This window comes from Rhagoletis zephyria, unplaced genomic scaffold, assembly GCF_001687245.7.
Source record: "Rhagoletis zephyria isolate East Lansing unplaced genomic scaffold, Rhagoletis_zephyria_1.1 Rzeph_scaffold_00303, whole genome shotgun sequence".
Taxonomy (NCBI): domain Eukaryota; kingdom Metazoa; phylum Arthropoda; class Insecta; order Diptera; family Tephritidae; genus Rhagoletis; species Rhagoletis zephyria.
In genome coordinates this window covers 233,981-246,113 of record NW_016157387.1, presented here as the reverse complement: position 1 = coordinate 246,113, position 12,133 = coordinate 233,981, and the positions used below count along the sequence as shown (strand labels likewise).

Genomic DNA, 12,133 nt, shown 5'->3' with positions numbered 1-12,133 from the left:
ACAATGCTAAATGATATAGGTATACGTATTTCTCTAACAAGACTTTAAGTGCGAATGAAGCCTCGCTTGCGTTTGTGACGCGTTCGAGCGATTAGTGGCTCTTCTTAACTTTTGTTATAAGAAGATCTCTATATATTAGTTTTGGGTTTTTCTCTTTTTGTTGTTTTACATATGTATGTATGTACCTATGCAACTATGTGTTGCTACTAGGGTTGGTGGGTTGGCGTTTCAATTCTCTATTTCATTTTTGTTTTGCTTCATTTAACTTGGGTGGTCAATGTTGGTGGTGCTGCTGTTCCTATTACTGTAACTGTTGCTATTTATTTAATTGTATTCAATGTGGGCAAGGCGAATTCAAACAAGGAGAGCACAAAGAGAGCAATAACTACTACTAATGTACAACAAACATTTTGACAATCATAACCACCGCGGCGAAAATGTCAGCTATTTTGGCAACACCGCCTTGTATGAATTCGCCTTGAATGTGGAAATGTGTACGCTAGTGATACTGGTGTTGTTGGTTTTGTTGCTGCTCCTGATGATGCTGTTGCGGGTGTTCGTGCAGGTGGGAGTGGGACTGCGAGTGCGAGTGCGGATGGGAATGATGATGTAGCAGTAGCGCTTGCACCGGCTGCTGTTGTTGTTGCTTGTGGCACTGTACTTGCGAAAGCCGGTGCTGTTGCGCTGCGTGGACACTCAAATATTGTTGGTGCTGCAAATGATGCAGCGGTTGGTACTGATGACGTTGATGATCGTGCGTATGATGGGCATAATGGGGGTGTGAATGGTGGTAATGGTGTTGCTGCTGCATGGCGCGTTGCATGTCCTGCTGCTGTTGTTGTTGGACGGTTAGCATCAGTGTCGGCGGCAAGGCGGCAGGTGGTGGTGTTGATATCAAAGCAGTTGGTGTCCTCGTGGCTGTTGATTCGCCCACATGAAGCTGAATTGGTAAATTGCTCGCGGACGCTGATTCCCCTTCAGACGCTGTTGATGTTGTACCAGTCCGCAAGCCACAAGCACCGAATGCGCTATGACTGCTGCTTGCACTGCTACCGGCAGGTGAGGGCGTGCCCACATTAACGAAGTCGTCGCTGCCGCCGCCGCTGGCAACATTGACGCTCGCAGTTATAGCAGCCGACGCGACGGCGGCTGCGGCAGCGGCGGCGGCGACCGATGTTGCAGCGGCTGCATTAGCTACCACAGCTGCAGCAGCAGCCGCGGCAGAAACACCAATATCTGGAAGTGGTGACCCGGGAAGCGAACTGACCGACGATGCTCCGGTTACGGCGTTGACTTTTGAGGCGGATGCCGATTGTGAGAGGAGCAGCGTAGATCACTGAAGTCGTGGCCAATAGTTCGTGCTGGTTAAATCGCTGGCGCTTTGTGCGGGTATTTGTACGGGCACGGACACGCCTGCAGAGATGACACCTGCAAACGTATGGTTATCTGAAATTAAAATGATTTCAATGTAGTAATCATAAAATATTTTTACATTAGCGCACTCGCCCTCTTTCATAATGATTATTTTGCGAACTTACAAAGTTTTCAGTGGTCAAGTCTATTTACCTGTACTACTAGACCCACTTGCAGGACCACCACCATACACTGAGGAATGCTGCGATGGGGGTTGTTGGTGCGCAGCAGCGGGATTGCAGGAAGAGCGCGCGTGTGCTGCATACGGAACGGAACCCAGAGACAGTGGGTCATGAAACATGTAAGGATAGCTATCGCGTTGCTGCAGACAAGTGGACGTCATAGAGCTCAGCGACGAGGTCATCGAGCTGGTGAATTTACAAATTTGTTAACATTATGTAATTTTTTTAACATGAGAATATACCGTATTTCATGAATGTGGGTCACTTACTTGTAGTTCTCCGCGATCGTAGCGATGGGCTGTGGTATCGATGAATACATCGTGTTGAAACCGGAGTTTAAGGGAAGGCGGGGAGCGACGGCTTGTATAGGCGGACTCACAGAGCTACCATGACCGCCGACATTGAGAGCGGCTGCTGCCGCTGCGTTACCCACTGTTGGTACAGTTGCGCCGCCACCACCACTTGTGCCGGGAAGTGCCGCGGCTGCAGTTGCGCTGGTGCCACCGCCGTTCGAGCCTTCCGCCGCGCTGCCATTGTTACCAGCCGCATTGACATCGGCTGCCGCACCTCCACCTACACCAATACCGCCAACACTATTGCCACCTGATCCACTTTGATGGCTGACCACTGCTGCGGCAGCTAACGCAGCAGAATTGGCGGTACTGGAGCGCCCACCGGAACCGCCGTTATTGCTTGTATGGTCGACTGAGCGCCGTTGGGTCCGTAGCTTTTCTTCACGTCGCCATTTTGCGCGTCGATTGGAAAACCAGACCTGTTGTAGAGAGGTATGAATTAATTGGAGTTCTGTTGTTAATTTTGGCAATAGTTTTAATGAATTAAAAGGAAAATACCGAAACGCAAGAAATAATTTAATGAACTAAACATTTAAATTAACGACGAAAGGAACGGAATTTAATTCCTATAAGTATATGTACCTACATTAAAGCGCAGTTACCCACGGACGTAAAAATGGAGAACGCGTCAGCTGACACGATCTATCTTATGGGATCTGCGAGTTAACAAAAACTCATCTGCGTATGACCGTGACGAAGACGTTGCTTCTTTCTCTTTCTATGAACCGCAAACTGGATATATTTCTATGGTACGTACACGTTCGTGGGTAACCGCGCTCTTTGCCCGACCAGAAAAAATGAAAGTGCTTCTTTTTTTTGACCCTCTTTATTTTTTAGCTTCCATTATGGCTAAAAACCATTCCCTGAAAATTCGGTACAAAAATATTAACATTTAGAGGTCTCGTGTGGATTATTTCTTAAAAATAATTTGCAATTTTTTATCATTAGTAATGTTTATAACCACATCTTTGACGAACAAAACGATTCACCGAAGATAATAGGACGTTCATTATATTTTAAGGAATTTCGAAAAAATCTTAAAAAAAGATAAAAAATTTCAAAATTTAATTTTAAATGTTGATGACTCCTTAGGAAAGATTTTAAATTTTTTTTCACTGGTATTATTTATAGCCACACCTATGGAAAACAAAATTAGTCATCGGATATTACGTTCATTATGTATTGAGATTTAATGACAAAATCTAAAAATGGAAGAGTTATTTTAAGATTTTGAGGAAGAGGCACAAAACGTTCACGAGATACCTCTAAATTTTTGCACCAAATTTTCAGGGGGAGTGTTTAACCTAACGGAAAGTAAAAATTAAAGAGCGTCAATAAAGAATCGCTTTAAATTTTTCTGGTCAGTCTAAGGTACATGACAAACTAAAAGAAATGCTGAACGGAAGAAATCTAAGATGGAGGAGCAGTGAATCCAAATTATTCAGGGTATTCATCAAAACGCGAAAATGCCTCGTAATCGCGTAAACCTCGTATATAAACCATATACATATAAGTAAGTTTATGAGGTTTACGTGGTTACGAGGTATTTACGTGTTTAGTTGAATTGCACTATTTTATTAAAAAAAATTTACACACCTCAAATTATGAATTTTCGTTACTACACATTCGCAGTTCAGGGAAAGTCTAATAATAAATTGCGACTAATAGTAGATATAGATTGTGCGAAAATAATGAAAAAATTTGCTGAGTTCGAAAGTGTTCGGCTGAGAATTCATTTGAATCTCATTGAACGATTTACATATGTATGTAAATACTTTTTTTAATGTCTAAAAGTAATGTGCTCGATGTTCTTATGCCATAAAAAACTTTGTTTCAGATTCAGGGAATTATATGAAATGCAGTAGAAACCGCTTACGTTAAAAATTTTGTAATAATCTGAAATTACCAACGTATTAATAAAACCATTTGTACATGACTTCATTAGGAAAGTTTTTGAAAGAAATAAGAAACTTTCAAACATTTTTTTTTTTCACTCCAACAGAACTTTTTCCTACAATTTTTAGAAAGAATCGATCCCCCGAAATAATCTTATTTGCTATTTATTCGAATTGACTTTTTGATGCAAATTTGCTTTACACTCCACAACGCATCGCCTGGTAAACTATTATAGATGAAATCCCTGTAGTTCGCCAAAAAATTGGCTGTATAGTTTAACTTATGTTACAATGTTTTGTATTCTGTGGGTGAAATTATTATATTTTATACAAGGCATTATTGAATCATGCATATTTGCTATGCTTTTGGTTCTGTGCATAGCACAATTGAATCTTTTGTACGCAGGCGTACCATTTGAGCGCCCAGTTAGTGGCGCACAATTATTCAAAATGCACGAACTAACCCATCGGGATACGACTGAAAATTTCATTTTTTTTACTATCGAACAAAATTAAACTAATGGTGATTCGTTTCTACCAAAAAATGCCCCTTTTACGATTCTAAATTAAATGCAAAGGGTGAGAAAACTTTGTGTTCGTTTCCTAAAATGTCACACTCTTGTAAGGCAAAAAAGGCACATTCTGTGCACTGTGAAGCTTCGCACCGTCACACTTATGATTGGGAATCCAAATTTGTTTACCTCTTATAACTCATTCCGTGTTTTTTGGTGGCACCTATAATTTTTTTCTGAAGTTTTTTTTTGGGAATAATTTGACTTTCAAGATCAAAGTGGTAATTTGAGTATATCTCAAAACTAGATGTTTGTTTTAATTTTTACTTGTCTAAATGGAAAGCTTGACTTATTTCCCATAGTATATGTAAATATTAGAGTGGGATATTGTGTAGTTTTAGAGAAAATAAACTTCAAACAACCGCGCGCGCACCAAATGCGCGTGACCTCTAGTGACCACGCTGCGCCATGTATGTATGTATGTGTGTAGTAGAGATTATAAAAACGATAATTGCTTTTATTCATGATAAGTTTTATTGTAATACATGGTCAATTGTCATCAGTATGTAATTTAAAATTCCCGCTAAATGTAATAGCTCCAAACTTGACGCTAGGTGCAACTCTAATAAATAAGATTAAGTAAACGGTTTTTATATAAAGGATATTTATTTATTTATTATTAAAAGGGTATTTATTTTAAATACATTTTTATTAACAAAAATTAATTCATTTGTATGTGGTTACCAAGACGAGTTTGAATAATAATGAAAATTTTCACACAAAAATCTCTTAAATCTAAAATTTCCAAAATTACAAAGTTGAAATGAACACAGTACAATTAAAGGTAATAGCACAAATACAAACCCTGCAATACTCCCCCTTCTAGAGAATTAATGTTATATAAATTAAAACTAACTCGTTTCTTATTTGATTCTGTGTTATTCTTTATATCAGTGTTTGTTTCAGGTGTTAGTTTTGTTTCAATAATTTCTGGCTTAAGTCTGTCTATCGGAATTGTTTTAACTTCATTATCAACTTCAAGTTTAAAATATTTTTTGTTTTTTTTCCACAGCGTTATAAGGTCAGTGATGCCAGATTGTGGGTAATTTCCCTATTTGAGGGATATTTTGCATGAAAAATTATTAAAAGGGAATAAAGGGACATTTCATATAAATAAGGGATTTTCTTTTGACGCAGTTATTGTTGCATAATTGATCAAAATTCAAGAATATTCGACATTCTTACGTAATTAATCGTTCTGAAGATGTGATGTGGAGTGAAATGGTATATAATTGTTAAAAAGTATAAGGACAATTTCGAAAATTTTCTTACGTTAACCAATTCAAGCGCTGAGTAAGAAAGAATATTTTCAGTTGTAACTGGTGTTTCATGTAAAAAGCGGAACAAATTATCTGATGAAATGTTAAATAGCACATGACTGTGCTTCAGTTTTTAAGTCACCAAAAAATTCTTTTAGGCCCTTAGTGAGTGAGCAAAAAAATGAATGAGTGAAAAAAATGCAGAAAAAGGGGTTTTTTCTTAACAGCGGTCGGCCCTCGGCAGGCAATGGCAAACCTCCGAGTGTATTCCTACTATGAAAAACCGTTTCTCATAAAAATACACTCGCCATTCGGAGTCGGCGTAAAACTGTAGGTCCCTCCCCTAGTGTGACAACATCAAGGGGACCGCCACAAATTGGAGGAAAAGCACATATGTGTAAGCGCCAAACTATTATTATTATTTTATATGAATTTTACTTCTTACTACTGAAACATGTACATATATGTGACCTGGTCTACGGAAAGTGGGCTTAGGTGTCAAAAAATCAATTTTCACTTTTTGGTTGATTCGGATGGAAGATGAGATGCTTTTTCACGTGGTGAAAAGCAGAAAATCCTAACTNAACACTTACTGGACCAACAACAACACTTACTGGACGTCCGGCGCGGAGAACAATTAACGAGATAATGAGAAACTGACGAAACGAGTTGCTTACTTTTAACAGCTTTTTCACAGAAAACTAGTTTTCGCACGTAAGCTCCCTTTTCGTAGACCAGGTCACATATGTTTAAGTTCGTTGGGAATTTTGTGGGATAAATTTTCAAGATAGTACCCACATGAGGGATTTTTTCCCCATTTTCGTGGGATTTTTAACAGAGAATGTCTGGCATCACTGTATAAGGTCCTTCTTATGGTTGTTGCAATGATCTTTTATTAATAACGCGCATAAAACAAATTTTCAAGTCTCCAAATTCTTTGGTATATATACACCAGTATCAGAATTCTGATTTAAATTTGAATTTACATTTTTTAAATGTTCCCGTAAATTGCCCAAAACTTCAGTTGGAGAAAAATTTTCTTCAGATGGAACCACAAGTTCACTGGGTAGACGTAAATTTAGCCCAAAAACCATCTCATATGGTGTGGCTGCAATACTTTCTTTATACATCGATCGTAAACCAAGAAGTATTATCGGTAGCTCATCATACCAATTGTTGGTTAAATTTCTAGCCATTATCGTAGCTTTCAACTGCCTATGAAATCGTGCTATCATACCTAATGTGACCAACCGTACTTCTTTCAGAAGTACAGTACTTCTTTTTGAGCCGTTGTACTTCGTACTTCGAAGTACAGTCAAGTGTAGTTCTTTTTGCAATATTTTGTTCTTCCCAAGGCACATTGAACAGGTAGTATCAGTAGAGCAGCTGATTTGATTTTTTTTTTCAAATTATTCAGTCTCTAAAATGTCAAATATTTTTAATTTCTTCCCACAAAAAATATAAATTGTCTAAATCTTTTTGTATGTGAAACCTTTTCTCATACAAAGCAAGCGATTGAAAAGCAATGGCTACTCAATCAAATAGAATAAAAAGATATTAGAGAGTTTGAAAATTCTGTGGCGAATCTTACTTTCATCTGTGTGGATATTCAGAAACGACAGTATCGATGGAATAGTAAACATTTTCTTATCCGGGCAACATCCCAGTGGGAAAAGTAGTAATGCATTCCATGCGTGAAAAATAATTGGACGTATTTCTTATGAGTTTTAGATCCAATTACTGTTTAATATCTGTGTTCATAAGCAATAATCGCCTAAGTGGGGAAACAAATGCATTTTCGAATGTGAAAAGAGTTGTTTTACCGATTATATTTTCAATTACTATACATTACATTTTCCCGCTGGGATATTAACCATTTCCTTATTAACTATCGTACAGTGCTTATTTTTTGGACACGAAATTGCTCAATCCTTCAAGCGGTATTGATTACTTACATCTCGCAAAATAGTCTCTTATTGTACTTATCTTCATTTTTGAGCCTAGGAAGAGTTCTCTCGACCTTCTCTAACTCGCAAAAGAAAATTGAAATAATCTCAATTTATCGTGAGTTGAAAATAGTTCTTCAGCAATTATTTTTAATAAATTTTTTTTTTATTAAATTGTTCAAAAATATTGTTCCCAGCATACCAGCGGCACAATTAGTACGGTGCGTTGATGCTCCTAGGGAGGCTGCGAAAAGAGTTTCAAAGGAGCATGCCCGCAGGAGAAAAGGGCATTCTCAATATACATATTTGTGTAAAAGTGTAGGACTACTTAAATGAGTGATTTCGGTGCCCCAAACAGCAAAGACTCCTATTCACCTATGGTTTTGTGAGAAGGACTCCTTAAATCCTCCGAAGACCAATACGGAGTATTTTCAGAGTGCACCGATAGTAGACCGGAAAGGGGCCTTTACGGGTTTTCAAAATGTTTTTAATTTTGTTTATCGTTAATAAGTATAATTTTTTATTGAAAAAACGCAAAATTAAAAAAATGATTTACATATTATTCAGTAAAAAAAAGGAAAAATGCTGAAATATATCAAAAAAATATTTTTTATCTTGCGTTCCTTTTAGGTTTGGAACCTATTTGCGCCCGCTCTTTGCCTGAACCAGCATATTTTCTATAAATACATCTGAAAAGTTCTCAAGTTATGCTAAATTTCCACTAGGCATTAAATAGCAGAAATTTAAAGACAAACTGGGCATTAAAAAATATTCTTGTCATTACCTTAAAAAAATAGTCATTAAATTCATTTCCACATGGCACTTTTTAAATGCATCCAACTTTTTGTCATTTCAATACCTAGTGGAAATTCGGCATTTGAAACTGCCATAACATCAACAGTTCTTTTTGCGGTGCCGTTTCCAGGAATATTCGGAAACGACGATCAGTTTCTTCGTGAATGAAAATTTCTTTTTTAATTCACCGACCAGATAACAGAATAAAATAATGTAAAAAAAATATTTTTTAAAAACAAGCTTTTATTTAACCTGTACAGTCAAAGGAATAACATGAAGTAGTGTAACAAAAGATTTTTAGCAAGAAAGTTTTGTCAAAACTGCACTAAAATGAAAAAAATAAAATAAGTTAAGGTCTCGTTAAAGTTACTAAAAGCCATTTAGTGAAAGGATTTATTCAAACTCTAATGAAACTTACTAACAATTTGTACTAATTTACTTCGTTTTTAAAAAAGCTTGTCGCGCGAGGGGCGCAGTCCGCATGACGTACGGATCCAGTATTTTCAATTTTTGCGCCGAGTCACGATAGGCAGGAGTTTGTTAAGTGTCGAGATCTAAAACTGTTCAGCTACAGAACTAAATTCATCAGCCGATTTTATGTCTTTATTTTAATTCATTTATTGAGAGAGGACAGTATCGATTTTTCTATGCTGAAAAGCGGATCTGATATATCAAACATGCTGGAATGAGAGTTAAAATCCTGGCATAAGCAACGGAGTGGGTCGTGCAATTCAAAATTAGTTTTACAAGCTTTCAGAAATAGGGGGCAAAAGTGTCTTGATACCCGGGAGGGAACATTAAGGCTAACTTCGCCAAGAAGAAGCGGACTTGAAATTGAGCCTGTTAGTAATTTAACTATAAAAATTGTACCAAGCATTTGCCTGCGGCTGGAAAGTGTAGGAAGATTAATAAGTTTTAATCGGTTCGTATAAGGTGGAAGGTTATATTGAGAATCCCAACGGAAATTTCTTAAAGCAAAAAGTAGGAATTGTTTTTGAATTGATTCTATCTTGTCTGAGTAAATTTGATACCTTGGATTCCAAACCACCGAACCGTATTCCAGAATTGGCCTAACTAATGTTATAAACAGGGTTTTAGTGATATAAGGGTCACAAAATTCTTTTGACAATCGTTCCACAAATGCAAGTACACCTTTAGCCTTGTTGACTGTCACATTAATATGAAGACTAAAATTAAGCTTAGGATCCATTGTGATACCAAGGTCCACAAAAATGTATACCTGTTCCAGGTTATGGTTACCTACTGTATAAAAGCGGGATGAACAGCTCTTCGCGAGAAGCTCATTACTTTACATTTCTTAAGATTTAGAGGCATACGATTTACTTGACACCAGTAAGCCATGCTATTTAAGTCTGATTGTAGCAAAGACCTTTCTTTAATTGAAACGTACGATTGTTAAAGCTTTACATCATCTGCATACATTAAAATTTCGGAAAAGTGTATATCTGTAGAAATATCGTTTATAAAAAGCAAGAACAGAATCGGGCCTAGGTGGCTACCTTGAGGGACTCCTGAAGTAACATCAATGACGTCAGAGATAGTATTTTTAAACAATACCCTTGTGATATATCATAGAGGTATGAAGAGATCCAACGTAGAAAATTAGGTGGAAGAGCAAGAAGATCAAGTTTATAGATGAGCAACGAAGCGCACACTTTGTCAAATGCTTTACTGAAGTCAGTAAATATGATATCAACAGTTTTGCTTTCACTAAATGCTTTTGAGATATAGTTTGTTAATTCAAGTAAATTTGTAGAAGAGATAGAATGCGTCAACTGATTTGTTATAATTGCTTCAAATAATTAAGGAATTGCAGAAATCTTAGCTATTCCCCGGTAGTTCTCCACTGAAGATCCGCTACCGCTTTTATGTAATGGGGTTATGAACGATTCCTTCCATATAGTTGGAAAAACGCCCTCTTTAAGAGACAAATTAAATAAGGCTGTTAACGGCTCATAGAGATAATTAGCACAATTTATCAGAAAACAAGTCAGGACCATTACTAAAATACTACTTTAAGGACTTCAGGTAAACTAATACATCATCGGGAGATATATTGGGGTAAGTATTGAGTTAATTGGACTTAGTTTAAAAGGATAGTCAAAGTATGATTGGGAGTTAATGGAGTAATTGGATTTAAAAAACTGAGGGAACATGTTAAAAATAGTTTGATTATCACTAGAGACGGTATTTTGATACTTCATGGCGGAAGGAAACCCACGTACATTTCGCTTGGAGTTTACGAAGACATAAAATGATTCGGGGTTATATATTATACGCCGTTTGATTTTACACAAGTAAGCTTTATAACACTTTTTGTTTAATTCAAAGAACATGTGACGCAATAGTGAGTATTTTACATAGCATGAGTGTAAACCGATTTTTTTTGTAATTTAAAATAACGCGACTTTCTGTTTTTCAAATTTCTCAGTTCTTTAGTGAACCATAACTGTGTTTGTTCTTCTGGAACATACATGCGTTTAGGCACATGCTTTTCAAATAACTTATGTAAAGTAGAGTTAAAAAGTGCAACGCTTTGTTCAATATTTTCTTTATATGCAGGCCACGACAATTTAGACAGTTCTTTGTTAAGCTTTTTAAAGTTAGCTTTCGAAAAATCAAAGCGAATATTTGGTTCGTATGCTTGGGTACTGCAATTTTGACCATCACTTATAACTTCGTAAGATACCTCCATAGCAGGGTGGTAGACATCTTCGGGCAAAACTAGTGGATCACGCTTATTTACAACGGACTTAGATGCATCATCAACATAAACAAGATCTAATACTTTACCAAACTTATTGTGAAGTACATTAACCTGAGTTAGGCAGAGTTCAGCCATCTCCTCTAAAAATACGTTGTTGCACGCACTAGACGCGAAAGGTACGATATCATTGTCAATGATGTTCCATGATATGCTTGGTAAATTAAAATCACCCAACACAATCATTGAATCAGAGGGTTTAGTCAGTAAGTTAACTGATTTCAGTAAAGAGATGAGTCGTGAATACACCAATGTTTCAGATCGGGGAGGGATATAGCACAGAGCTAAGTAAATGGACCCTTTTCCAGGTTGTAGACGAATGCATTTGAATTCTACTGAAATAATGTGTGGAATACTAACTTCTTCAGATGGTGTACGCCACCGCCGATTCTTGTCTATACATATGATAATTATTTGGAAGAATATCTGAATTGAAAATGTGAGGTTTCAGCCAAGTTTCAGTAAAAGAAAGAATATTATAATTACATTCAAGGCCTTTAAAGTATAAGTTCGTTAATTTAGTATTTAAGCCTCTTACATTTTGGTAATAAATACTTAAAGCAGATTTAATAATTAGTTTTTTGATTCAGTGTTATGACGGGGAATATTAGCTATGTTATTTCCTTTTTCGGGCCTATATTCAAATTCACGAACGAAACCTACGGGGGGCTAAAAAGAACTACTAAGCAGCTCACTAAATTTATCTAAATTTACTTAAATTTTAAATGAAGCAATATATCTTTCGTATTTAAAATTAAATTTTCTGATGCTTAAGTCGACAGTTGTAATTTTTGATGAGATTTTACAAGTTAATATTTATAATTATTTCACTCTGTAATGTATCACACATACTTAAATATTCTAAATCTTTTTATCTCAACTGTCTGTAAGAAAACATTTTTCTGTAGACTAAATAAATAAATAAATAAATAA

General features: G+C 36.6%; 1 protein-coding gene across 1 annotated transcript in view; it reads right to left on the bottom strand.

Annotated features, from left to right (window-relative positions):
- Positions 1–1,325: 1,325 nt before the first annotated feature.
- LOC108358839 (paired box protein Pax-6-like) overlaps positions 1,326–12,133 on the bottom strand; it is a 145,214-nt gene continuing 134,406 nt past the window's right edge. Inside the window, exons 4-6 of the mRNA XM_017610335.1 lie at positions 1,865–2,367; positions 1,567–1,781; positions 1,326–1,446 (exon numbers count right to left, since the gene is read on the bottom strand). Coding sequence (XP_017465824.1) covers positions 1,334–1,446; positions 1,567–1,781; positions 1,865–2,367 — 831 coding nt within the window. The 3' untranslated portion in view covers positions 1,326–1,333. The remainder of the gene's footprint in view (positions 1,447–1,566; positions 1,782–1,864; positions 2,368–12,133) is intronic.